Raw genomic sequence first — 26,925 nt, 5'->3', positions numbered from 1 at the left:
GAATCGGTAGCTGAGCGCTGATCCGGTATCTGCCAGGCCCTGATGAAAAACACTGTTTACTCCATGCTGGGCTGGAGAACTCTCTTCCATGAAGACCCCAGGAACCAAGCATCTCTTCACTCAGAGCCTCTGTTCTGCCCGTGTGAGGGTCCAACCAGCTTGGAGGTGGAGCTACTCTGGCCTGGAGGAGGGGGGATAACTTGATGAACCACCCCCAGCATTCCCCATCCGGCACAGGGGGGCCAGTTGAGCCTCAGTCTCTCCCTCCATTCTTTTGGGGTTTGTTCCAGTTGGGGTTTTTAACCCAATGAGCCTAGATGCCAAGAGAGCCCAGTACCGGCTCCTGTCCCTCCACAGCTACCCATTCCCCCAAAATTTCTGCTCCACCCATCCTGCAGCCCAAACCTTGGAAGGGAAGCAGAGGCACTAGTGGTCCTGAGAGCCAGCCTTTGCTGGGCAGGTGGCAGGAGAGCCCTTGTATTTGGCCCTCGCCTGTCTCACTGTTGCTCTGTGGGAGCTTGAGGGCCAGGCCCATGATGGTTCCTATTCTGAGCTCAGGTGGTAGGAGCTGAGGGAAGTTGCTGAATCCCTGGGGCTCAGCATGGGCAGAGGCAAAGGGAGCATGAGAGCCAGGCGCATCCTTGCCTCCTCTCCAATCTGTTGCCTTTCTTGTTGGTTTAGCCACTTGCACCGTTGTGGTCAGTCTTGGACTGGGCAGTTGGGATGTGGGAATGCATCAGGGAAGGCAGGGGACTCAAAAGCAGCAGCTGGTGGCCAAGATCACAGGATTTAATCAGCTTTGAAGCCAGAGCTCCCTCTCTCATGCTACAAGTCCACCCCCCTGACAGGCTCCATGCGGCCTGGACCATGGAGACTTAGAGACCCCCAAAAAGTCAGCTCCATCCCTGAGCTCCACCCCTGGGCTCCACGGTAGTGACAGCTTCAGCCAGGCATCGGTCCTGCTGACATGTCTCTCCAAGCTGGGGAGGCACCTCTTCAAAGGGGGAAAGGAATTGTTTGGGCTGCCCCAGTCACTCTGCCCACGTGTGCTCCTGCCCTGGTCTCTCTGACTCAGCCGTCTGTTCTTTTTTTTAAATTTATTTACTTTATTTATTTATTTTTGGCTGTGTTGGGTCTTCGTTGCTGCGCGTGGGCTTTCTCTAGTTGCGGCGAGCGAGGGCTACTCTTCATTGTGGTGCGTGTGCGCGTGCTTCTCGTCACAGTGGCTTCTATTGTTGCAGAGCATGGGCTCTAGGTGCACGGACTTCAGTAGTTGCAGCACACGGGCTCAGTAGTTGAGGCATGCGGGCCCTAGAGCGCGCGGGCTTCGATAGTTGTGGCACACGGGCTCTAGAGCACAGGCTTAGTAGTTGTGGCGCACGGACTTAGTCGCTCCGTAGCATGTGGGATCTCCCCGGACCAGGGCTCAAACCCGTGTTCCCTGCATTGGCAGGTGGATTCTTAACCACTGCGCCACCAGGGAAGTCCAGCCATCTGTTCTTAAAGTCGCCCCCACCCTCCACTGGGCCCGGGTTCCTCAGGGACCCTGAGGGAGGGCAGCTCTCCCTACATCCCCTTCACAGGTGTGGTTGGAGGTCTTTTCTTGCCGGGCATGAAGTCCTGCCTCCTCCCCCCACTCCCCGCTGCTGGCTCCTGGATGGGAGGCTGCTCCCAGGGAGGGTGAGGAGCTGCCTGCAGCCCCTAAGCCAGCTGTGGACAGCAGTCGGGGGGGTGCCTGTGCTGTTGTCCTCCCTCCTGGCTGGTGCGGCTGGCCATCTTTCACGCAGAGTTACGTAAGCTTGAGTCAATTGGAGCTCAGAGCAGTTCATTGTGGGCTATTTTTAAGCTGTAACACATCACAGCAGAGGGGTCACTGCACCATGGCTTGCAGGGAAGGTTGTTTAAACATGTTATTTAAATTTCCCTGTGCCTTAAAGCTCAAAAGCCATGTCTTCCTGCACTCTCGGGTTCTGCCTTTCACATGCCAGATGAGGAGTGGATTATCACCCCTCACCCTGCCATAGTTTCCTCTAGGACTGGGGTTTTCTGTACCATGACTGCCTTTCTTTGGGGTGAAGCAGGGGGGCAGGGAGAAGGTGCCAGCTCCTTCAAACATGGTGCTGCCTCCATGGAATGGGTGCATCCTGAACAGGAGAGACTTCCAGGGAAGCAGGAAGTTAGAGTTCACAGGGAGGAGAGGAAAACACAGACAGAGTGCTGGGTATAGAGCTGAGAGACAGACAGAGGGTACAGCCTTCCTCCTGGGGGGCTTTGGTTTCCCATCAGGACCCAGAGAGGGTTGATCACAAGGTCCTTGTGGGTCTCTTCAGAAGCCTGCCTCTGCTTGGGCTGAGCTCCTACCTGGAGTGCCCTCCCTCCACAGACCTAAGTGCTACTCACGTGCAGCCTCTGGGACAGAGGGCTGGTGTCTGAGCCCTTGGACAGTAGGCAGAGATGAACCTCTGGGAAAACAGGCATTGCTTTTCACTCCATTATCAAGTGGTTGGCTGCACTGGGAGCCCTTTAAGGCTCCTTTTTTATTATTTATTTATTTATTTTATTTATTTATTTTTGCCTGCGTTGGGTCTTCGTTGCTGCACGTGGGCTTTCTCTAGTTGCGACGGGCGGGGGCTACTCTTTGTTGCGGTGCGCAGGCTTCTCATTGCAGTGGCTTCTCTTTGTTGCGGAGCACAGGCTCTAGGCACGCGGGCTTCAGTAGTTGTGGCTCGGGGGCTCTAGAGTGCAGGCTCAGTAGTTGTGGCGCACGGGCTTAGTTGCTCTGCAGCATGTGGGATCTTTCTGGACCAGGGCTCGAACCCGTATCCCCTGCATTGGCAGGCGGATTCCTTAACCACTGCACCACCAGGGAAGTCCCTAAGGCTCCTTTTGATCCTAGATTTTTGGAGATGTCCAGAGTCTTCCCAGAGTACAGGGAGGGGAAGGCAGGTAGACTGGAAGAGTGCAGGGCCAGAGACTTGACAAAGCTGACTCCTGAGAACACAACAGAGCCCAAAATATGTCTGTGTTGGAGAAGCAGGTCTGGGAGACTTGGCTGGTCGTCAGGTAGAATGGGGCCTTCTGTGCCTCTCCTCTTGATGTCCTTCCTGCCCACCATCCTCAAGGTCTCCTAGGTAGGAGCATTCCAGCTTGATCCACTGGGAAGGAGGGTTTCTCAGAGTGAGGTGACCGTCCCCATCTCCTGAAGCCTGACCCTCTCCACAGGGTTTGGGGCCTTCCCCCAAGCCTGCCGGGAGCGGGTCAGGTGAAGTGTGAAGGGAGGCAGTGCTGGAACCCGCCCTCACAGAGGAGCCTCTGTATGGCCTCGTCCTCAGACTGAGCTCCTTCCGGTTGCTTCCTGGCCCCTCCATCCCAGACAGCCCTCAGCCTGGGGAATGGGCTCAGCGTGGGGGAGGGGCTCTCCAGGTTGCCATGGTAACATGTTGGCCCTCCTCACTTTCCAGAATCAGAAATAGAATTGGATGCCCTTCTTCCTGGTGAGAGACTATTTAAAAACATGTTGGGGGGAGGGGTACAGGGGCAGTGTCCCTGCCTGATGGGGGGGAGGGGATGGGGGGGATGGGGGATGGGTGCAGGAGGGGGCTGGGTAGAAGGGGTCCAGCCTGGGATCCTCTCTGCCTGCTGCTGGATGAAGCAGAGGGGCTTCAGCCAGCCAAGAATTCTGAGTACAAAAGACTCAGCCTGGTCCCACAGGGTATGTAACTAGCCCCTACTCAGCACTGACAGCCTCCTGGGAGGCACTGGCTTAGTGCCCCCCAGGAAAATGTCCCCTCCCAGGCCTGAGCCACCTGCTAAGCTATTGGGAGGAGGAACAGGGCCATGTGGGTTACAGCTTGGGTGGGGGCTTGGGGCTGCAGCACTCGGAAGGGAGGCATGTTTGCTCCCCTCCAGCAGGGTCCATGCCAACGTGGCCCTGCGCGTGACACCCGTGATGGCACCGTAGTTTCCTGAAGTGTGGGTCCAGAGCCTGGTGGCCTGGCTTCGGATTCTGGCTCTACAACTCACTAGCTGCAACCTCTGTGAATTCTCTCTCCTCCCTGTGCCTTGATTTCGTCATTTATAAAATAAGGGTGATAGCACCCGGCTCTTGTTGAATTGCTGTGAGGCTGGGTTACAGTGCTCAGCACTGCCTGGCACAGGGGAAGGGCCCAGTCAATAGCAGTCACTGTTCTTATTGCTATAAGGGGTGTTTGCTTCCCAGGTGGGAAAAGTCTTCTCCTCTCTCCAGGCTGCCTTCTTTGGTCTTTCCTTCGTGGGCCACACCCTTCTCAGATCAGTTGTTCATGAGGACTCCAGCCCTGAAAGGGAGGATTATGCCTCACTTCCGCAGGAGTGGGGGGATGGCTCAGTGGTCAGACAGGCAGGGACTTTCAGGGCCTCCCTCCATGCTTCTCCAGCCCTCCCACAAACACAGGAGGCTGCTACTAGCATCTCTGTCATGGGGAAAAACAGAACAAAATTAAAAAACAGTTTGCTTGGGGCCAGAGATTAATGAAGTTAATAGTGTTCAGCAAGTATGTGTGTGTGAATGCACACATGTGCAGACCACAGACCCTTGGGCTCTGCCACCTTCCTGGGCCATAGTGTGTGGCGAGCAGCAGTGTCCAGACACATCTGTCCCCATTCTTAACTGAAGGCAGCATCTGGGGAAGGGGGAGGGGGTCCGGGGGCCTGAGACATGGCTGAGTCAGGCTTTGCCCAGTGCCGAGTCAGGAAGGTGCAGATGAAGCACAGAGCTAGCCTTGGTCCCTGGTCACATCGCTTCACACCCCACGGCCAACCGTAAGCACTATTTTTAACTTCTGTGAAAACACACCGCTTCAGAGGACAAGACTACAGCTTTGTTCTCCACAAACCTGTTTCCTGGGTAGAAAGACTGAGGCCTGAAAGGATAGCCCTGGAGGACAGAGGGAAGAGGCCCAGAGCTCATAACTGGGGGAAGGAGGAAGGTCTGACTCCGCTCCAGTCAGAACCTCCAGACTCAGGCCTGTGGCACTGGTTGGTTCCCCAAACTAGGCCTGTCCTCTGTGGCTGCAGGGCACATCTGGGCCTCGGCTGGTGGTCCAGGCAGGTCCCACTCCTCCCTGACCTTCTGCCCATCTACAAAATGGAGGATAGGACTGCCCACCTCGTCTAATAGCTTTCTATTCTGTGTGCTACCCAAGTCCAGTCCTTTGTCTAACTTGTCCTCACTGCGTATGCAGTTGTGCCCAATGTGTACCCAGTTCTGCACCCACCATACCCGCACTGTGTAGCCAGCCCTGTGCCCACTGTGTGGACAGCCCCCTGACCACTGTGTCCCCACTGTGCCCCCACCGTGCCCCATCCTGTAATTTCCACTGGTGGCCTAGCCGTATGCCCAGTGTTCTGCCCCCCTTCTGGCCAAGGTGAAGTTGACACAATGTGACAAGAGCTAGAACATTCTGACTTGAGGGTTCTGAGCAGAGGCCCCACTCCCACCCGTGTCGTCCCCATCCCCACCTCTGTGGGATACTGGTCCTGGGCCTCAAGGACATGGGGCTCTGGGGAGGGGGCTCTGTGAGGCACAGGCAGAGGAAAACCATCTGGAGCAGAGAGACTGCCAAGGAGCTGCTGTCCCTGGAGCGGGAGCTGGGGAACATGGGGGAGGGGAGTTAGAGCCTGAGCCTGGGCCCCTCACCCACTTCTGCCTCTCAGGACTGAGTGGTGAAGCGGCTTTGCCCCCCACAAGGGCCTCGGGTCACACACTTGGAACTGCATCCCTGGGTCAGGGCTTAAGTCTCAAGTTGCCACGTGGGAAATGGGGAGAAAGAGCCAAGTCTGGCATTTGAGGTAAACTGGGAACCCAGGGGCTTCCTCAGTATCTCCCCTGCCTACCTTTTTCCCTTGGCCTTATACACGCTCTCGCCTCTAGGAGCACTGCCCTCCCTCTAGGGCTGGCCTGGGCAGAGTGGCCACCTGGCTGGCAAGGAGAGAGGAGGCCAGTCTAGGGTTGGCAGAATTCACTGAGGTCCCTTGGCCTTTCTATCTCTCAAGATTCCCTGGGCAGGCCCCCATTCCTCAGGGGGGTGGGGCCCCTGGTTTCCCACACTCTCTCACCCTCCCCCAGGTCACTGGGGGCTGTGATGTGTGGGGTTGCCATGGCAATGAAGTGGGGGCAGGGCACCTAGGGCATGGAGCAGGACTATGGAAGTCACCAAGAAAGTGGGGGGCCCTGATCCATCGGGCTCCCAGGGCCACCCCTCAGCTGGCAGCCAGCAGTTGGGCGGTCGCCCTAGAGGGTCCCAGGGACCATGGATAAACTCAGGATCTGTATACTTGAGGCAGGGGTTGTCACTGTCCACTGAGGCCATCCTTGATGGGGCCTATGGCTCAGCGTCCCAGGCCCATACCCACGAGCCCAGTCACCAGCAACTCTGGGACCCTGCTGAAGTTAGCTCCCAATGTGGCTGTGAGCGGGCCTCCCAGGATTCCCTGAGACTCTCCTCCACTAGCCCGTTTCCAGGCTCTATCGTGGGAGCCCAAACACATCTCGTCACAGAGAACAGGACCCTGGCTCTACCGGTGTGCAGGCGCAGTGACGGCACCAGTGACATGGCCCAGCATGGACTCTGCTGTTCCCGGCTTCAGGTGCAGATGGCGGGGGAGGGCAAGGCTCCAGCTAAAGTCCTAGTAGGCTGGGGCAAAGGCCCCTGCAGCCCCAACCAGATAGCCCCACTGGGCATTAGGAAGAGCCGGTGGCTACCGTATTTTCTTTCAGGGGAGGATGGCTCAGCTGCAGCCCAAGGTCCTCTTCTGGCTCCAGCCCAATATCAGGGCCGGGGCCAGTGCCCATGTCAGGCTCAGGCTCCTCCAACTCCAACTCGGGCAAATACTCCAGCTCTGGATACAATCCCAATGTCAGCAGCAGTTGAATCTTACACCTGCAACCTTGACCACCTGATGAATACCAATGCCATCACCAAGGGCCTGTCCCAAGACCTCTTGCCCAGGAAATGTGGCAACCAATGGTCAATCCAGTTGGAGTCTTCCAAAGGGGTCACATCCTGCCAGGACAAAGTGAATTTCCATTCTCAGGATGAGCCTGTCACCCCAGCACCCACTCCAAAAGAGTCCCCAGACCAGGCCCAGGAGCTCGAGGTTGCCCAAAGGCCGGTGTTACCAAGGCAGCCTGAGAACCAAGTGGAGAAGCCCATGGTCTGTACCTCCAGGCCAGGCAGCCCCAAACCAGGCTCAGGGCCCCCAGAAACCCCCAAGCCCCAGAGGGGTAACCAGGAGATCTGCAGCTCTCAGCCAGGTCAGCAGCCCCTCAATGCTTGCAGCAACACCTGCTCCAATGTGCCGCCGTCTGCCTACCAAGTAACCTGCCACAACTCCTCCCCAGTACAGCCTCCCAGGGAAGCCACGCAGATACCCCCCTCCAGTGCCCCTACCTGCCAGCTCCAGGATACTGTGGAAGACCGTGTGCTGGTGTTTGATATGGCCACGGGCAACACCAGGATGGGGCTGCTGTGCCATGACCCCATGGGCTCAAGGGCAGTGCTGGTGGGCCTCATGCCCAGCCACCCATCCATCTATGCCTCTGAAAATACGCTGTCCACCCGGCCGTTGGCCATGCCCATCCTCTCCCCTGACAGCGATGGCTCCAGCTTCTGGTCCACCACACCCATGGGGTTTAGCCCCGTGCCCTCCAGCCTTTCATCTGGAAGCTACCGAGAGGTGGCCCTGGTTCCCAAAGAGGCCAGGCTCAACCTGGAGTCACAAGGCTCCCCTGGTACTGAGACACCCATCAGGATGGGGATGCTCACTGAGCGTGTTCCACTGGGGATGCCCCTCCAATTTGGAGAGAGGATACTGAGCCATGCCCATGATCCTGGCCGGTCCAAACCTGATGCTGAAAAAAACGAAACTAGTCACACCATCTGGATGCAGGATGCCTCCGGGATGCAGGACACCTCTATAGTCCAGGCCAAGAAACTGCAGTGGACGAACTCAGAGCAGACCCCAGAGCCTGTACCACCAGCCAAAAACCAGCAGGTGCCCAGACCCCTGCTCCAGGAGGATGCAGGCAATCACAATCAGAAAGAGGTCGTTATTGCTCACGCTGACAACCCTCAGGTCAAAGGTGCTGGGCACGCCCCCCTTGGTGGTCAGCCCCCACTAGCTGAGCAGCATCCCCTTTCCAGGCAGCCCCCTTCGACCGGTCAAGCTCCCTCTGCAGAGCAGCGTCCCCTTACCAGGCAGACCCACCTTTCTGGACAGCCACCCCTAGCTGAGCAGGCCCCCTCCACCAAGCAGCCCCCCCTTCCTAGTCGGGCCCCTCTCACTGGAGCCCCTATTGCCAGGCAGCTTTCTCTCACTAGGCAGCCTCCCTTTTCCCAAGAATCCCCCATCTCCAATGAGCCCACTCTCTCAAGAGGTCCCCCCACCACTAGGGAGCCTGGTCAGGCCTCCACCCTGTGCCAGGAAGGTGAGCCATTGGGCCTGCCTACCCATGTGGGGGTACTTCGGGTGACCCCAGCCCCTGAGGAGACCTGTGTCTATGTAAACAGAGAAAATGTTGGTGTCAGTGCTGGTCAAAGCTCCAGCTCACATCGGCTCTCATCCTGGCAACCTGGCGGCTCCCCCAGGGAGCAGGAGGAGCAGCTTTCCCTGATCACGCTCACCACACCTGGTCCTGGCTGCAAGGTCTTGCCCATGGCCACGGTGGGCACTGAGCCCCACGGTCCCCGGTTCAAGCTGACAGCTGAGGACATTACACACTCGCCAGTGGTCTCGCAGCTTGGCCTTCTCCGAGGGGCCTGCTATGAGCTGGTGCCCACCATGGATGTTCTGCCAGTACGGTCCCCAGTGCTCTGCCGCCATTCACGGGGCCCCTACCAGGACATGGCAGCCGTGGTGATCGACACAGGCACAGGCTTCACCAAATGTGGACTGGCTGGAGAGGACCACGTCCTCAGTGTGCTGTCCTCACGCGTCCAGCTGCTCCAGCATCCAGTCCAGGGCCAGCCCAGGTACGCAGTGCCTGACAACCGAGAGGGTTCCTACTCGGTGCTGAATCGAGGAGTGGTCTCCGACTGGGATGCACTGGAGGTGCTGTGGCAGCACCTGTTCTATTGCAGGCTGGGTGTGCCGCCCGAGGAGCTGGCTGTGCTTGTGGCGGACTCACCCACCTCACCACGCACCAACCGAGAAAAGGTGGCTGAAATACTCTTTGAGCGTTTCCATGTGCCAGCCATGCAGACAGTGCATCAGGCCCTGCTGGCACTCTATGCTTATGGGCGGACCACTGGGCTGGTGCTGGGCAGTGGCCATGGCACCTCCTATGTGGCACCCATCATCACTGGGGATCTGGCCCCACTTGACACCTACCGGCTGGATGTGGCAGGTGCTGACCTCACTGAATACCTGGCTCAGCTGTTGCTGGCAGGTGGCCAGTCACTGTTCAAGGCATGGCTGGTCAACCAGATTAAAGAGGCCTGCTGCTATGTGGCCATGGACATGACAGCTGAGATGGCCCGTGCCCAGGCCCTGGCCCGGGTGGACTTTTTGCTTCCAGACAAGCAGGTCATCACACTGGGCTCTGAGCGCTTCTGCTGCCCCGAGGCCCTCTTCCAGCCCAATCTGCTAGGCCTCAATCAGCCGGGCCTTCCACAACTAGCCCTCCTAAGTATCAGCCGGCTGGAGGCCAAGCAGCAGGAGCAGCTGCTGGCCAATGTGGTGCTGGACGGTGGCGGCACCCTGTTGAGTGGCTTTCCTGAGCGCCTGAGACAGGAGCTCGGCCCCGGTGCCACTGTGCTGGGCTCTCCGCACCGTGCTGTTGCTGCTTGGCTTGGAGGCTCCATCATGGCGTCCCGGGACTCCTTCCAGAGCCTGTGGCTCAGCCGCCATGAGTACGAGGAGGAGGGTCCATGGGCCATCTATAAGTACCATCTGTGAGCACATAAAAGTTCTTTCTGGTTCTGCTTCTTTTGACCACTGTGGCATATTTTAGGCACAGGGTGGTGGAGGGAAGGGCAGGGGTCCAGGCATGTGGTCAGGGATGGGGACCTTGGCACTCCCAAGGCACACCCTGCCTCTACACACTGGAATTCCATGGGCCTTGGCAATCCTATCCTTTCCAGAGAGCCCCAGAGCCCCACGGCTGGCATTGGCCCTGGTCTAGCCTGACCTTTATTGCACCCCAAGGGCAACCACAGAGAGTGGCGGCTGTGGGTTTTGCCCTGTTGCCCTGGCGACAAGCTCAATTACCCTTGATTGCCAGCTCGTTGCCATGGCAATTTCAAACATAATGTAATAACCCACACAGCCTGGAGTGAGTCATGGGGGCGGGGGGGCAGCCCCCTCCCCTAGCTCCAGAGGAAAAGACTGCTTGCCTTCCCCCATGTTGGGCCCTCTATGGGGCGCTGAGGCCAGCAACACTGACAACAGCCAAACAGTTCTACAGATGGCTGGGGCCCTGGAGCACTTGTTACCCCCAAGGAGGGTCCCTGTCAGAGTCTGGGCTTCCTGGGGGAGCTGGCCTGATAATGCAGATACCTCCTAAAGTCAGAACCTTGGCTGGAGCTCTATGCTGGTTTGGCAGGTGCTTCTGTCAGCCAGTCAGAATATGAAGGTATAGGAGTGCTGGCCTTTGGTTCCCTGGGGCAGGAAATCAGGGTGGGGGGCTGATAAGTCCTGAATCCTGGGTGGGAGATACAACCTGAGCTGGCGGATGAGGCTCTGGCCTGCTTTGTAGTCTCTGTGGACATGGAGACTCACACCTTATCCTGCCTCTCTGACTATCAAGTTTTGGTGGGAGCCAGAACTGTCAACTTCAGGCTCCCTTTGCCTCCTCTGCCTCCGAAAATGGGCAGCCTCTGCCCACAGGGTGGCCAGGGTAAAGACCTCGTCAGGAGATCTTCATAGAGGCTATGGGGCAATGCCAGTGCCAACTGCCCTGCTCTTGTCCCAAACTCCACTCTGTTTTAAAGGGCCTCCCGCTGTCCCTCTGGCCAGGGGAGTGGCTAGAAGCCACGGCTCCTGACCTTGTCTGGCTCTGAATAGTGGGGGTAGGAATAAAGGTCCATGTCTTCCATGGCCTGGAAGAGCTGAGAGGAAGAATTCAGCTGGTGTTGCTACTTTCTGCCTGGAGGGCAGCTGGAGGTTGAAGCCAAGACACTGAAGCCGGGACTTCCCTGGTGGTGCAGTGGTTAAGAATCCGCCTGTCAATGCAGGGGACACGGATTCGATACCTGGTCCGGGAAGATCCCACATGCCGCGGAGCCAATAAGCCCATGCGCCACAACTACTGAGCCTGTGCTCTAGAGCCTGTGCTCTGCAACAAGAGAAGCCACTGCAACGAGAAGCACATGCACCGCAACGAAGAGTAGCCCCTGCTTGCCGCAACTAGAGAAAGCCCGCCTGCAGCAATGAAGACCCAACGCAGCCAAAATAAATAAATTAATTAATTAATTAAAAAAAAAAAAGACACTGAAGCCCTACCCTGCTGGTGCCCCTCTGGCTGGGAGCTGAGGGACAAGCCATGCCCCTGTCCCAACCCTGGGTTCTCGCCTTTAGGTTGCCCTCTCCACAAAGGGCAAAGACCTGGCTATCCCCACACACACCTGAGAGTGAGGGGCTGCCCTTCGTGGAGAGACTAGAAATGGCCAATGATATAAGGTCATCACAGCCCCCACCCACCCCTGGGCATGGTCCACCCTCTTCCCATGTCCAGCTTTCACACTGTGAGTCAGCCCCCACGATCCTGAGGCCTGTGTCAGGTAGGAAGGGGAACAGTGGCTCTAGGGACTAGCTAGCTACAGCGTCCATGTGCACATGCAAGCAAGCATGCCTGGGTGCACACAGAACGCAAACACATGTGCCCCTGGGCACCGCTGCACACACTGTGCTGTTGCCATCTCCTTTGGCATAAGAGCACACACACACAGACATAATCACATGTGTGCACATACACCCTGCCACGTGCTCACCCACAGGCACATGGAGTGTGCACGGGACCAAGAAGAGGTGGAGCACTGCCAGCAGCAGGCAGGGCTCTAGCGAGCCACCTCTTCCCCTGCCTCTAAATCCCCCACATTCCAGCTTCTCCGTGGCCCAGCTTTTCTGTGCCTGGATAGCCATGATCTTCAGGAAAGGCAGAAAATGTGTGTGCCATGTGTGGGGTCAGCAAGCCATGGATCAGATGCACCATACAATGAAGGGAACCATTGTTTCAATGACAGTGGGCAGACAGCAGGAAAGACTGAGTGCCAGGACATTCATTCATTCTGCAGACATGAACTTAGCATACTGAGATGAGACACAGAGCTCTGCCCTGCAGATGCCCAGCTTGCCAGGAGATTCCTACCCAGTGGTGGAGTTGGTGCCATGAATGAGATCACCCAGAGCCCAGGGAGCCCAGAGGTGACACCCACCTGGCCTGGAAGCAGTGACCAAACCAGGGAAGGATGTGAAGGGCTCCTCAACACCCCCTCTCGAGAAAGATATTGAGGGGTCCTGATCGAGAAGTCATTTCCCAGGCTAGACTTCCAGCCCCAGCACGAGCTCCAACTTCCTCACTTGGGCAGTCACTCCTGTCAGCAGCTGTGGGGAACCATCCAGGAGAGACTCAATCAACATGGCCAGGGGTTTGGAGATGACCCCACCCAGGATGGGGTCAGAAGGCTCGCTGAGAGGGTTCTGGTTGGGTGGAGCCCAGTTTCAGGCACAGAGAAGCCTAAGTCTGGCCTTCAGATACTGGCCTCAAGGTTAGCGGGGGGGGGGGCGGGGCAAGCATTTGGTCCATGTGCCTCTGTGACAAGGGACAGAGAAATGGCCAAGGACTTCCTTCAGAGGCTCTTCCCGGCAGTTCTCAGCCTCCTCCAGTCAGGGGCCAGGTCTGGTGGGGCACCATGGTGCTGTAGTTCTCCTGTACCCCCATATCCCAGCCCAGGCCACCAGTAGTGATGCTGTTCATGAAGGGTTCGAGGGTGATTAAACTGTCAAGAAAGCAGAGTCTATGCCATGTCATAGGTAACTTTTAGAGCTTGAGAAATTCAGTGCCACACAGGAGGAGGTAGGCTGGGCCAGCCACCCTGGATGGGACTTTGCAAGAGGGGAGGGGAGGATGGGTAGGAGACTCTGCCACCAAGGTCTGGAGCCCTCACTTGCACACACACACCCCGGTGTGTTTACTAGCTAGGGGAGGCCTGTCTGTAGCACAGCTTGCCCTAGCGACTGCCCACTTGGTTCTAAGTGGGTTCCGCTCTTTGGGTCAGGTTTTGGGAGCTGGGCGGAACGCCAGTCCCCTGGGGACCACTATCTGCCAAGACACTCCTGTGCAGCTCCAGGACTCAGGCTTTCCCCACACCTTCTACTCCGCACCCTCTACAATGGGCATAGGAAGACCCCTCCGGTCCTTGTTGCCCGGTCAGTCCAAGGGCCTAAGGGAGCCTTTGAAAGCCTGGCCAGGGTCGGGCAGGCCAGTGCTCACCTTCTCTGCTGCCACCCCCTCCTCAGCCCTCCTTCGAGTGGGATTCCGGGCTCAGGCTCCTCCAGGGTCGGGGCGGAGCCGGCTGAGGGAGGCCCCGCCCCCAGCCCGCCCCCGGCCCGGGGTGCGAATCCGGGGCCGGCGAGCGGCGGGAGATGCTGGAGGTTCGCGAGCCGAAGTGGCTGCAGCTGGCGCCGCGTCTGCCCCGCGTGCCCGGAGCGGATTCTGCCCGCCGCCCCCGGAGCCCTCGGCGCCCCACTGAACCCGCGATCGCTTCCTCCCTGTGACCGACCAGCGCTGCAGGTGCGGGGTGACCCGGGAGGGGGTGGCGCCCCCGGAACGTACGTTGTGGGGTCTTAGGGGATTGAGTCTCTGGCTCGAGGTTCGGGTAGCCGAGTGCGCCGGGGAGCTGCAAGGGCTTGGGGTCCCGGCGGGGGCAGAGCACGGGGGCTCTGCAGATCCAGGGCTCGGCGTGCGGGGTTGGGCTAAAGTTCCCCGTCGCCTCAGACGGCTCGGGGGTCCCAAGGGAAGCCTCTGAGACTCAAGTCCAGGCCAATCTCCCCTCCTTGTCCCCCATCCCACCTCCGTCTCGCTGGGCTCCTAATTGTGAAAACATTAACCCTCCAACATTCGTGGTGCCCCGTGGGGGTAGGGGCCGAGGGCTCAGCTGTACCTCTGGACTCCCAGAGCCGCCTCCGGCCCCTCCCAACTGCCCCCGGGCCCCCTCCCTCCCGCTAAGCAGTCACTAATTTCCATGACAACGAGAGTTCTTTATGGGCGACAACCTGAAGGGGGCTGGGCGGGGCTGCCGCGGGGTGGGGGAGGAGGCTCAAGCCCTTGGGGACCAGCAGCCCCCTAGCCAAGATCCATCTTCCAAGCCTGAATTCGAGGGCCCGCCGGGGGTCCAGGACACCGACCCAGCGCTGCGCGGTGGGGTCGGGGGACGCACATGTTTCTGCTGGGAGGTGCGGGGCTGGGTGCTCACACGTGTGCCTCCCGCATGTGTGTTGCTGTGCCAGCGGGGGCGAGTCAGCAGCACTGGGGAAGGGGGTCAGGGTGGCAGCACGGTGGGGAGCAGGGCCCCCGGCTGGCAGGGTGAACAATGAGCGAGTGAGTTTCTGCTTTCCCCACCCTGTAGTGTCTGGCAGAGACCCTAGGCTCTCCCAGCCCCCCATAGCTCTGCCAAACTGCTTTTGTCCGCACCGTTAGGCAGAGCCTGCTTCACCAGGTTCCCTCCCAGGGAGCAGGGCTCTCTGTCCCTCACCAAAAGCTCAGTCTGCAGCAGTCCAGCCCCTGTCCTGCCACCCTCCTCCAAGGCCCAGGCTTTGAGCAACACCCCCCCAACCCCCGCCCAGGACCGCTTGCGGAGACCTGGTGCCCTTCCTGCCCCCCCACTCCCAGTTGATTCCTGCCAGCTTTAGGTACCTGCTGGGCCCCAGTTTCCTCAGCTGGGAAATTGGTGTCTCCACTCCCCTTGGTGTCAGGCACCGGGCCCTGTGGTGGAGAAGAGGTCTCTCTTCCTTTCTTTTACAGCATTTGGTGTGGGCCCACAGGTGCCATAGGCTGCCTTTCCCGTATCAGCTTCTGGCCCTCCTCTCCAGCCCTTGTCCTGGCAGGTGGGCAGTCCTTGCCCTGGGAGAAGACCACAGAGTCAGTGATCTCCATCCAGGGAAACTGAGGCATAGTGGAGGGATGCTGTGCAGTTGTTGTCCTGTTTCTAGGTTGCTTGGGGTGCTGTTTCTGGCCCTCAGACAGGATCCACTGTCGGGGAGGGGGACGGTGGTGGCAGGGAATTAGGCTGAGCTGCAAGAGAGGCCCTGGGGACCCAAGGCCTCTAGAGGACAGCAGATGGGGGTGGGGGTGGCTGGGGAGTCTAGGCAGAGCTGGGTCAGCTGAGAGGAGGGGCTGTAAAGGGAAGCAGCCAGGTCTCCAAGCTTCATTTCCATCCCCCAAGCCTGTGCCTTCGACATGTTGGACCTGCCTCACCTAAGCTGCTGTGATGACAGGGAGAGAGGCTGAGGAACTGTTCTGAGGGGACCGCAACAGCTGGCCTCTTTCCCAGAGCTACGGCTGTCCCACACCAAGTTCAGTGCATGTCTAGGGGAATACAGGAGGGGTCAGTCTCAGAGGTCCAGGCCTCAGGGGCAGCTCCTGGTCCAGGTGTGCAGAGCACATGGTCATGGAGGCCTTAGGGCTCTGCTGGGCATCCACAGGCCCCTTTGAAACCCCCTGCCCACCTTTCCTCCTGTGTTCTTGTGCCTGCATCCTTTTTACTATGTCGACTCTTTACTCCCCTTCCATCACAGATTCTGCCTTTGTCTTTCTGTGTCCCTGCCCCTCTCTTTTCTAAAGTCTCTCAGTTCCCCACCTCCCCTTCCTTGATGGGGACCAGGGTCACAGAACCCATGGGGAAAGAATCAGGCCAAAGTCTCAGGGAATTCTTGGAGAATTTGAATAACACCTCTCCCCTCCCCTCCCCTCCCCTCCCTTCTCCGGTTTAAAAAACTTCCATCACCATAGCAACCCTTTACTCTGGGGCCTTCCCTGAATTTCCCCTCCTCCGCTCAGAGGGAAGCAGGGCCCCCAGTGAATTTTCCTTCAGGGGCTCAAAGATGGGGACCCCAGGTGCCTGGAAGGGGCCAGCTGGCTCTGGCTCTGCCTGCATATTGAAGGCTGAACTTTCTGGAGGCAGCACCTGATCGCATGCCCACCCCTGAGACTGGAGAGCACCCCCGCCCTCTGCCTGCGCCCTCATTAGGTGGGAGAGCGTCAGCAGCAGGAACTACGGACCATGATTTAGCTAGAGCCTGAGGCCCAGCCAGGGCAGCTCCCTGCCCAGTTACCTAAAGCAGTTGGATGGTGGGCGAGAAACTTGACTCTGCCCCCTGACGCAGACCTGAGAGTGAGGTCTCTATTTCTGCCCGCCCTGCATCCTGCGGGTGAGGTCTCTGCGGCAGGCTGGGCAGAGCTTGGGCCTAGGCATGTCTATTACAGCAGGAAACCCAGCCCCAGTCCCTGAGAGAGGAGAGCAGGGAAGGGGAGGGGTTGCCTGCAGGCTGGTGTTCACAGCTGCCACTAAATTGGGAGGTGTTGCCCACAGTTGTTGGGAGGCAGCTGGAGGCCTCCTGGGCACCCCCTGGCCTCCCTAGGTTTACTGCAAGGTCTGAAGCCCCACATGGCAGAGGACCAGGGTGGCAGGTAACTCCTGTTTATGGCTACAAAAGGTGGGGCTTGAATCAGGCTGACCCCAGTAGAGGAGGGGCCAGGACTCTCTGTGGGACCCCTGGGCCTCTGGAGCTGGCCTCTGTCCTATTTGGGCTTCCCCTGGGCCAGACTTGTCTTAGGCTACAGTAGGGTCCCTAGGGGACCCTTTATTACCAAGGCAGAGGCTCCATCAGCGTTGCCTGAGGGGCCAGACCTGAGGAGCAGGCAGTAGCTAGGGAATGCTTGGCCCTCAGGCTCCCTTAGAGGCTCCCCCAGTCTCTGCACTTCCCCCAAGCTCCCTTTGGACCGCCCCCTGTGCACACCAGTCAGTTTCTCTGCAGAGAATGGAAGGAACCATGTCTTTAGGGAAATGGCAGCTATGGGACTTCTGTGCCCTCCCATGTCCCAGTGTGGACTTAAGGCCGAGCCCAGGTCCCGTGTCACTGCGCGGGGAGCTCTCTATTGTTGGATGCTGAGTCTGGGCTGTCCAGGCCATGGGGGTGAGAAATGCACACCCTCTTTCTGCCTGGCCTTCTACTGTTCTTGAAGCCGTCCCTCAGCTTCTCCCTGCTTTGGGGCCAGGGCCCCCTTGTTGCAAGCAGGTGCCAGGGGCTTGGTACGCACACCGGCAGCCTCCTAGGCAGCAGCAGTGGGTAGCAGATGGTAGAGTGGGTGGGGGTGGAGGGGACCAAGATGCTAATCTGAAGCAGGGCCCCCTTTTCTCTTCTCTTCGCCCTGGGGCCAGGTTGGGGGTGGAGGCAAGTGAGTGCAGTTAGGTTGGTGAGGAGAGGCAGTGACTGGCTGAGATCAGGGCCGCCGTGGGAGGGAGGAGACAGATCTGTCCCTGCCCCTGCCATGAGGCTTCAGGACATGGCTCCAGGCTGATGTGACTGAGCAGAGGCCCGGATTTCCGTGGTGGAGACAGACCCCCATGATCAGCCCTGGGTCCCTGCGGGTACGAGTGCTTATGCACGGCCAAAAGCTGGGCCAAGATCAGGGACAGGCACGTACAAAACCTCCCACGCCGTGCGGCTGAGCAGGGAGCTATTGGTGTGGGGTGGGTGGAGGTGGAGTTTGTGGAAGTTATCTCAGGGAAGGGAGGTTTTGAGCCTGGAGCATCAGGACTGTTGCAGCCAATCTGTGGCACAAATAACCTTATAATGTCAGAAATCACAATGAAAGAAGAGATTTAGCCCTGGTCTCAGCACCTAGCTCATGTGGAGGCTGCTCCACAGAGAGGTCAGGATGGGCAGTGCCCTTGCCAGTGCCCACAATTCCTGCCATTGGGTGGACACAGTTGAGCTGGCGAGTCACCTGTTGTTGGTTGTTTAGGTAGTTGCTGATTTTTTTAATGTTAAAAATAACTCTGCCGTGACAAATAGGATACTGATGGGAGGCTTTGGGGGAAGGGCATTCCTGCCAGAGGGAATAGTGTAAGCAGAGCAGCAGAGCTGGGACACAGGTCCCTCCCAGTCCTCCTGGGGGACCTGTAGGCTGGGGTACAACCCTCCCACCCAGTACAGGGCCCTTGGATTGCAGCCTGGGAAGGGAATCGCTGCACATAAGAGCCACTGAGGGGACTGATGCAAGCCCCCTCCCCCGGATTGTTTGGGCATAGAGATGGGTGGCCGGCAGTGGTGGGTGGCCATGCCTCTGCTCTCAGCTGTGAGAGTGGGATTCTAGCCATAGGCTCCTTCCCGGCAGATGCAGGAGCAGGGCTGTGACCATGGCGGCAAAGATACGCAGGCAGGGACGATCTTCAAAGCTTCTCTTGTTTGCCTCTGCAGTGCCTCACAAGATGGCTTAAGCCCTAGCTTGAATCACACTGATGAAATGCGTTTGTGTTGCCTGAGCCCAAAGAACCTGGATGCGGGAATGATGGAATTGGTTCCCTAAAGCGGAGGGCAAATTTGAGGGAGAACTTTCAGGACTGGGTGCCCTGGGAAGTGGGTAGCCTCCACCTGGGAGGAAGCAAGCAGCAGCCAGGGCTGACCAGGGGGCTTGTGTGGGTCCTGGCCTTTGACCCTGGCTGGCAGAGTCCCTCTGACCTAGCTGCTTCCTCTGGTGGTGGCTTCCTCTCTCCTCCACTACCCTGTGGCTATGAGTCACTTCAGGTAGGGGGCATCTAGGTAGCCAAGGCCCCAGCCCAGCCCCTTTGCATAACAAGTGCTAATCGGGGTGGAGGGAGACTATGCACAGTCAGCAGAGGCAGAGCAGTTTCAATGCAGCCTCAGTGTGAAGTGTGTTATCATCCCAGTGTCACACCAACCAGGCATTAAGGAGGCTGACTCTGGGTCAGGTCTGGAAAGGTCCAGACACTGTCACCAATTCCCCTCCTGAAGTTTACCTCTGAGCAAGGTCCGTGAGTGCCTTTTCCTGTGGGTGCTGGAGCCAGTCCACTCAGCACCACTAGTGAGGATTGGGCTGGCAGGGTTGCAGACCCGTGGGGTGCCATGCTCCGGGTGCCAGAGTGCCTGGAACCTACTGGAGTCAGCTGCATGTGGTCATCCTTGTGACTGGAATAGCCACCCCTGGCCAGGGGCCTCTCCCCTGGACCTGATGGTCCAGGTCTCCTGCGGGCCCTGGCAGTGAGGCACTAGGCAGGCTTGTCTTGCTTTACTGGACCATTACCCCTTCATGCCTCCTGGCAAATCCTTTCCCTCTAAGGCCCAGCCCTAATGCTGCTTCTTCCTCAAAGCCTTTCCTCATTTCTCTACCCAGATGGGGGTTCTCCCTCTGAAGAATCCCCCAAGCAATATTTATTTATTTTTATTTATTTATTTATTTATTTGGTTGCACTGGGTCTTAGTTGTGGCAGGCGGGCTCCTTAGTTACGGCTCATCAGCTCCTTAGTTGCAGCACACGGGCTCCTTAGTTGTGGCATGTGAACTCTTAGTTGCGGCATGCATGTGGGATCTAGTTCCCTGACCAGGGATCAAACCCGGGCCCCCTGCACTGGGGGCGTGGAGTCTTATCCACTGCGCCACCAGGGAATTCCTGCAGTATTTATTAAGTCAGTAAAAGTAATCACAGTACAAATCCTAACAGAAAATTAATAAACAATAGATATAAATCTGCCCCTCTGACACCCAATTCTTTCCCCCAAAGAGAACTCTTATTTTCTCCCAGAAAATAGTCTGTGAGTGTACACAGGTATATAAACTTTAAAAAATTTACCCCAGTGTAGCACCCTTTACCCACCATTCTGTCCCCTGCTTTTTTTCAGAGACTGTCCTACAGCAGCACATTTTAATCTATTTTATGCTTTTTAATAGCTATCAAGTATTCTTCAGTATGGATAGCCATAATTTTTATTAACATTTTTTTTTGTGAAATATAAGAAAGATCTAGGAATGTGCCCAATACGTGTATGTACATTTTTACAAATTATTATAAAGTTGAACACCTGTTAAACCACGACTCAGGTGGTTCTCAGGTTCAGAAATAGGTCCTCCAGAATCCCCCCACCACCAATCACAACCTCTTTGTTTCTCTTAGAAAGACTCATGGTGTTTATTTCCTAGTGTTTCTTTATAATTTTACCAGTGTGTCTGTATCCTTAAACAGTATAGGTAGTTCTGCCTGTTTTGAACTCTGTATCAGTAGAATCACACTATATGTATTTGGTATTTTTTTCACTCAACACTGTATTGGTGAGATTGACCATGTGCTTGCGTAGAGCTGTAGCTCCTCATTTCCATTGTTTTGTAACAATATTCCATTGTGTGACTGACTCTACCACAGTACATCCTGCTCTTGATGGATATGTGGGCTGTTTCCAGTTTGGGGCAATTCTGAATATTGCAGCCATGAGCACTCTTGTACGAGTGTCCTGCTGCACAAATGTACATAGTTAGCAGTGCAATTGTTGGTGCACAGGATATGTTCGACTTCAGTAGTTTTACCAGACTGTTTTGCAAAGGGGAGACTTGCCATCCACCAGCAGTGCTCGTGTTCTCCACATCTTTGCCAACACTTGGCATCTTCAGACTTGCGGAGATGATTCTCTGATGGGTGGGTAGATACAGCCCCCTTCATCTGTGGAATTACTGAAATTTAAATAAATCATTTGATAAATCTTCTTTTGATTGTATATAATGCAAAGTGATTCACGGATATGTCAGTTTACTATATTTTTCATAAGCGCAGGGGCTTGTTGTAGTTCGGGCAGCCAAGCTGAGTGGTTGGAGGTACAGCCAGAAAAAGCAGGCACTGGATCTGAGCCTGATCACCCTCTAGCCCTTCCTGGTATAGACTCTGCCTCTGACTTGGTCTGAGACAGGTTGGGGTTTCCCAAACGCAACCTTTACATTGTGGGGAGAAGTGGGCTGTGGTACAGCTGAACCAGACTCCATCCTGCCCGCAGCTCAGAGCCCGGCAATGCCGTTTGGGTGTGTGACTCTGGGTGACAAGAAGAACTATAACCAGCCATCGGAGGTGACTGACAGATATGATTTGGGACAGGTCATCAAGACGTGAGTGCCGGGTCTGTTGGGCAAGGGTGGGCGGGCAAGGGCTGGAGAAAGGGGAGCAGAGTACAGCCCACGCTGAAGCCAGGGCTGAGTGGAGTGCCTGCTGGCTGCAGTGAGGAGTTCTGTGAGATCTTCCGGGCCAAGGACAAGACAACAGGCAAGCTGCACACCTGCAAGAAATTCCAGAAGCGGGATGGCCGCAAGGTGCGGAAGGCAGCCAAGAACGAGATAGGCATCCTCAAGATGTGAGTATGAGGCCCAGTGGTGGGGTGGGGTAGGGGAGGTAGCCGGGAAGGGCTTCGAGGTCCGGACACCTCAAGCAGTACCAGCCTCTGGCCAGTTAGTCTGCTGTGGCTCACAGTGGCAACCAGAGCCTCTCTTAGGGGTTCAGCCAGCCCTATCTACTGGTTCTTCTCTCTGTTGCCAGGGTGAAGCATCCCAACATCCTGCAACTGGTGGATGTGTTTGTGACCCGCAAGGAGTACTTTATTTTCCTGGAGCTGTGAGTGTGGGTCTGGGGTTCCAGGATTCCTCAGTCCCCCAGGTCTTTATCTGCTCTGCCCTCTGCAGCCAGGGAAAGCCCCCCTTCTGGATCCTTGGGGTCCCAGGTCCCTGTGCCTTGCCCGGTCAGCTGCCTGGTGTAGGCAGCCTGCCCATGTGCTCCTGCCCCACCCCCGATCCTGCCCACGCCGGGCTCAGGGGCTGGTGTCCCTCAGGGCCACGGGGAGGGAGGTGTTTGACTGGATCCTGGACCAGGGCTACTACTCGGAGCGAGACACGAGCAACGTGGTGCGGCAGGTCCTGGAGGCGGTGGCCTACCTGCACTCACTCAAGATCGTGCACAGGAACCTCAAGGTGAGGCCAGCAATCAGGTCAAAGGGTCAATTGGCAGCCGGCCTGGGGCTGGGGTGGGCAGCACCTCAGGGCCGTGATCCAGCCTCTGAGGGTTTCATGGTCTCTTCCTCTGCCCACCCACATGCCATTCCTGGTTGGAGCAGCTGGAGAACCTGGTTTACTACAACCGGTTGAAGAACTCAAAGATCGTCATCAGCGACTTTCACCTGGCTAAGCTAGAGAATGGCCTCATCAAGGAGCCCTGTGGGACCCCCGAGTACCTGGGCAAGCAGGGAGTGGGGCGGGGCAGGGTGGGACACAGCCTTCAATGAGTGGCTCTGGGTAGGGGGGAGAAGGAAGTCCCTATCCCAGCAAATGGGTGTGAGCGGTACAAGGCCTGGCCAGGCCTGATATTGACCAGCAGGTGGACACTGTTTGCAGCCCCAGAGGTGGTAGGCCGGCAGCGGTATGGACGCCCTGTGGACTGCTGGGCCATTGGAGTCATCATGTACATCCTGTGAGTGGATAAGCCGGCAAACAGCCTGGCAGCCAGGTGGGGTGGGGGTCTGTGTCCATGGCCTTCCTGAGTGACCCTGTCCTTGGGCCCCTGCGCAGGCTTTCAGGGAATCCACCTTTCTATGAGGAGGTGGAGGAAGATGACTATGAGAACCACGACAAGAATCTCTTCCGCAAGATCCTGGCTGGCGACTATGAGTTTGACTCTCCATACTGGGATGACATCTCGCAGGCGGGTGAGGAGGTGCCCAGCATGAGGGCAGAGTGAAGGGTTGGCATGGGGGACTGCTCTCAGCCTCCTCTGTTGGACTCTGATCCTATCCCCGAGCCCATTCATCACCTCTAGACAGTGAAATGGGGTGCCCAAGCCTAGCCTCTCCCTGGCTTTGTCCCCAGCCAAAGACCTGGTCACAAGGCTGATGGAGGTGGAGCAAGACCAGCGGATCACCGCGGAAGAGGCCATTTCCCATGAGTGGTGAGCAGGGCCCAGGGAGGATGGGAGGAGAGGCCAGGGGTCCCTTGGCCTCTGTCCTCCTCACACCTAGCAGCATCTATCCTTGAGGCCTCAAATTGGGGTTCAGGTGGCACCCAGAGCTCAGGCCAGCCCAGAGGGTCTGCCTGGTAACCCTTGGATCTTACAAGGAAAGGGCTGGGCACAGTCTCCATGAAGGCCATACCCCCTCAGATCCAGACGCACTTGCACCCTTTCCAGGATTTCTGGCAATGCTGCTTCTGATAAGAACATCAAGGATGGTGTCTGTGCCCAGATTGAAAAGAATTTTGCCAGGGCTAAGTGGAAGGTAAGGCTTGGATGGCTCCCTTTCCTGGCTTGATCCCAAGTGCTCCTTCTGGCACCACAGTTTCTTGCCTGCATCACACCCCTGCAGCCACACACAGGCTTTTCTTCAACCATCAGGTGTAGCTGTAGCCACTGCTACTACCTTAGGCAGGTGTGCTGAGCAGCTGGGTCCCTGGCCCTGGGTTGGTCAGAGGCAGCCAGAGCACGATGGAATGGTCTGGGTTTGGCCTTCGCAAAGGAATGGATCCAGCTTCTGTAAGCCTCGCTCTGAGCCTGTCTCCACTGTCCTTCTTTCAGAAGGCTGTCCGAGTGACCACCCTCATGAAACGGCTCAGGGCACCAGAGCAGTCCAGCACGGCTGCAGCCCAGTCTGCCCCAGCCACAGACACTGCCACCGCTGGGGCTGCAGGCGGGGCCACAGCCGCAAGTGGAGCTGCCCCAGCCCTTGGGGGCAGTGCCACCCCAGCCACAGCGGGTGATGTTACGAAGAGCGATAATGTAGCCCCTGCAGACCGTAGTGCCACCCCAGCCACAGATGGCAGTGCCACTCCAGCCACTGATGGGAGCATCACCCCAGCCACTGATGGGAGCATCACCCCAGCCACTGATGGGAGTGTCACCCCAGCCACCGACAGAAGTGTTACTCCAGCCACTGATGGGAGAGCCACACCAGCCGTGGAAGAGAGCACCGTGCCCACTACCCAAAGCAGTGCCACACCGGCCACCAAGGCTGCTGCCACCCCTGAGCCGGCTTTGGCCCAGCCGGACAGCACAGCCCCAGGGGGCGCAACAGGCCAGGCTCCACCCTCTAGTAAAGGGGAAGAGGCTGCTGGCTCTGCCCAGGAGTCTCGGAGGGAGGAGACCAGCTGAGTGGGCAGGCTGTGGGGGGGCGGGGGATGGGCAGGAGGGTGGGAGAGTGGATGAGGGGCTTCTCACTGTACAGAGAGTCACTGGCATGATGCCCTCGCTCCCCCCCGCCCCAGCCTCCCAGCATGGGGCATGTCTGGGGGCCACAGGAGAGCAGTTTCATCTCCTGTGTGTATGTGTGTGAGTGGTGGGCAGGCCAGAGGCAGGACCAGCCCCAGCCCCTGCATGGATTCCTTGTGGCTTTTCTGCCTTGCTAGCTTCATCAGTTTCTGTTTCTTGTGGGATGCTGCTCTAGGGATACTCAGGAGGTCCCTGCACCCCTCCCCCTTCCCTTTTTGCCTCACAATTCCCCCAGGCAGGCCCTGCAGGTCCCATCCTCTCCCAGGCCCTAAATTGGGTGGCCTTGCCCTGAGAGCTGGTCCTCCAGCGAGGCCCTGTCAGCGGTCTTAGGCTCCTGCACATGAAGGTATGTGCCTGTGGTGTGTGGGCTGCTCTAGGAGTGGAAACAGGCTGGTATAGAGAATGCTATAATCTCAGGCAGTATGCTTTAAGACAAGACTGGTCACATGGCTGGGGGCACTGCTTGGTAGCCATGGGGGTCCTCAGAAGTGAAAGAGAATGAGTTGGAGGCTAGAAGCCTCCATCTTTGTCCCTGGGAAGTCTCTCCCAAGACTCTTGTTCTATTTCCTGCCCTCCTGGGTCCTGCAGTGGGTTGCCCTGTGCCCTGAACTGCCTGGGCCTGTAAGGGGAAGGAGGAGCAATGAGGATGTGGCAATGAGATCTGGGAGGGCAGAGTGCAGGCCCAGCACCTAGTGTATCAGCCTAGCTGGGTCCTTACCCTGGGCCAAACAAGGAGTGCTGCCCCTGGCTCTTCCCACATGGGCTCCCTCAGGCTCAGTCCACAGTCCTCTCCATCCCTGGGGGCCTGCTGTATGGCAGTGTCCCATAGTCTGATTCGGGGTTTGCCCTTCACAGGGGCAGATTTTCTGCTCTCTCAATTCAACAACAAAATAGAGAGGAACCCCCTCTGTCTATGACCCACTTTCCCTTCTATCAAGGCTTGGAGAGAGGCCCAGGTGCCTCTGAGCCATGCTGAGTTGCTTTTGCTGGAATGAGGGAGTGGAACAAAGCTCCCCAGTTTCCTAATGGAGGCTCCTGGCAGGTGCCCTTTGTCAGACCCCACTACAGCCTGGGCAGGCAGCCGCACTGGTCCTGGCCCTCGCTTGGCACTTGGGGGTAGTCCTGCCCTTCTCCCTGCATGCCTGTGGGTCTGCTCTGGTGTATGAAGGTCGGTGGGCTGTGTACCTGCTGAACCTGGCAAATAAATGTCACTCTGCCAAAGCCTCTGGCCACCCTCTCGCCTTTGCTTCCTCTATATTACTGGGGAAGGGCCCCTGGAAGGCAGTGGGGAGGGGAGAGGCCGGGAGTTAGGTTCACAGGTAGTGAGTGGTCTGTGCTCAGTGCCATGCGATTGCTTGGGCTGAGAGTACAGATCATCCCTGCCACAGGGTGTTCCTTGATGGTGTGGCAGGGTCCTCTGAACTCCAGAAATCCATGTGGGTGGTGGGTACCGTGCTGGGCTTGTGCCGAGGAATAACCTCTGGGCTACTGTTCTCACAAGTCCTGTTGAACAAGGAGCCCTTATCTTGACTTAGGCCTAGACCTGGAACCCACCAAGTGCCATCCACCATAGGGAGAGACCTTTGGGCTTCCCTGGGTTGGGGAGTGGATGCAGGGTGGGCATTAAACAAAGATTCTAGCCTGCCCTTTGTGTTGATTCCTCTTTCCTGTAAACAACACCTTTGCTTTCCACATAGGCCCCAAGGACTTCACTCTGGGTCTACTTCAGGTGGAACAGATCAGCTTTATATTATGGGGCTCTGTACAAGGTTTTTTTCTGGGGAGAGGGGAGTAACACTGCTAAAAATAATTAATCATGAAAACTCCTAGGAATACTTGTTCCAGCCCAGATCAGTCCAGGTGAACTCACCAGGTATGCTGCTCTTTCTCAGAGACGACCCCAAAGATAACTTCTCTGATGTGGGAATAAGAAAAAGGTTTGTTAGTCACTCATCTATGAAGCATCTGGGCCTCCAAAATTCCAACCCTACTGCAGTCCCGAGGCAAAACTTGATCCTCCTGAGAGCTAGGAGCTAAAGTCAGGATACTGGCCCTGCCACCTCTAAACTTAGGGATCATCAAGCTTTGCTTGTATAGAGCCAGGGTGAGCTTGAGGTGTCTGGACCTGTGTCCATCTTTCTAGGACCACTCAGAGCGGAAGGCTGAGAGGGTGGAGCGTTCTTTTGGTCTGGGAACTGTGGGCTTCCACCATATGGTCGAGCACTGTCCAGAGCCCAGGGGACCCGCTCTCCATCGGGACCGTCGTCCCATTCCCCTACGGCCGCGGTCTTCTCGACTCCCCCGAAGTGCAGAGGAGGCTGCGCCGAGAGGACAAGGCTGAGAAGCCCGTGCCCAGCGCACCTGGCACCAGCTCTGGCTTGGGACCATAACTCCCAGTCTTGCCCCAGAAAGGGGCCCGGCCGGCGGCGCAGCTGCTCTCCGTGCCAATCCAACGCTGCGCTCCCGCGGCACCGGCGGTCTTCCCGCGAGCCGCCTGAGAAATACCGCTGACAATTTCAGGCCCGCGCTCCGCCCCAGGATTCTTTACGGCCGCTGGGCCATTAAGCCCCGCCCCTGAGGGTTCGTCCAATCCGGACCCAACCTTCGGTCCGCGCCTTCACGTTCCTTGTTGCCACTTCCGATCC

At 57.5% G+C, this 26,925-nt stretch overlaps 2 protein-coding genes and 1 long non-coding RNA gene across 4 annotated transcripts; 2 read left to right on the top strand and 1 right to left on the bottom strand.

Moving 5' to 3' along the window:
• The first annotated feature begins 4,461 nt into the window (after positions 1-4,461).
• LOC309638078 (uncharacterized protein) lies at positions 4,462-9,963 on the top strand. Its single transcript, XM_082413622.1, has one exon. The coding sequence runs from the start codon at positions 6,184-6,186 to the stop codon at positions 9,934-9,936; it is 3,753 nt and encodes a 1,250-aa protein (XP_082269748.1). The 5' UTR covers positions 4,462-6,183; the 3' UTR covers positions 9,937-9,963.
• A 3,626-nt stretch (positions 9,964-13,589) lies between these two features.
• Positions 13,590-25,501, top strand: CAMKV (CaM kinase like vesicle associated). The gene is made up of 11 exons (XM_082413654.1): positions 13,590-13,771; positions 21,039-21,147; positions 21,258-21,389; positions 21,572-21,646; positions 21,861-21,999; positions 22,143-22,263; positions 22,420-22,495; positions 22,594-22,730; positions 22,891-22,969; positions 23,207-23,294; positions 23,591-25,501. The coding sequence occupies exons 2-11, from the start codon at positions 21,053-21,055 to the stop codon at positions 24,161-24,163; spliced, it is 1,515 nt and encodes a 504-aa protein (XP_082269780.1). The 5' UTR covers positions 13,590-13,771; positions 21,039-21,052; the 3' UTR covers positions 24,164-25,501.
• Positions 20,011-26,877, bottom strand: LOC309638106. Of its 2 annotated transcripts, XR_014251006.1 has the most exons (3): positions 26,642-26,768; positions 26,151-26,195; positions 20,011-20,721 (listed from the first exon to the last, which is right to left on the bottom strand). It is a non-coding gene; the product is annotated as an uncharacterized lncRNA (long non-coding RNA). The 2 variants fall into 2 exon arrangements; XR_014251005.1 differs by lacking the exon at positions 20,011-20,721 and having other exon boundaries at positions 26,005-26,195; positions 26,642-26,877.
• Between the last annotated feature and the right edge of the window lie 48 nt (positions 26,878-26,925).

This window comes from Balaenoptera physalus (genome assembly GCF_965194825.1).
Source record: "Balaenoptera physalus genome assembly, chromosome: 11".
Lineage (NCBI taxonomy): Eukaryota > Metazoa > Chordata > Mammalia > Artiodactyla > Balaenopteridae > Balaenoptera > Balaenoptera physalus.
The sequence above is the reverse complement of the archived record's forward strand: the minus strand, read 5'-3'. Positions and strand labels throughout refer to the sequence as shown.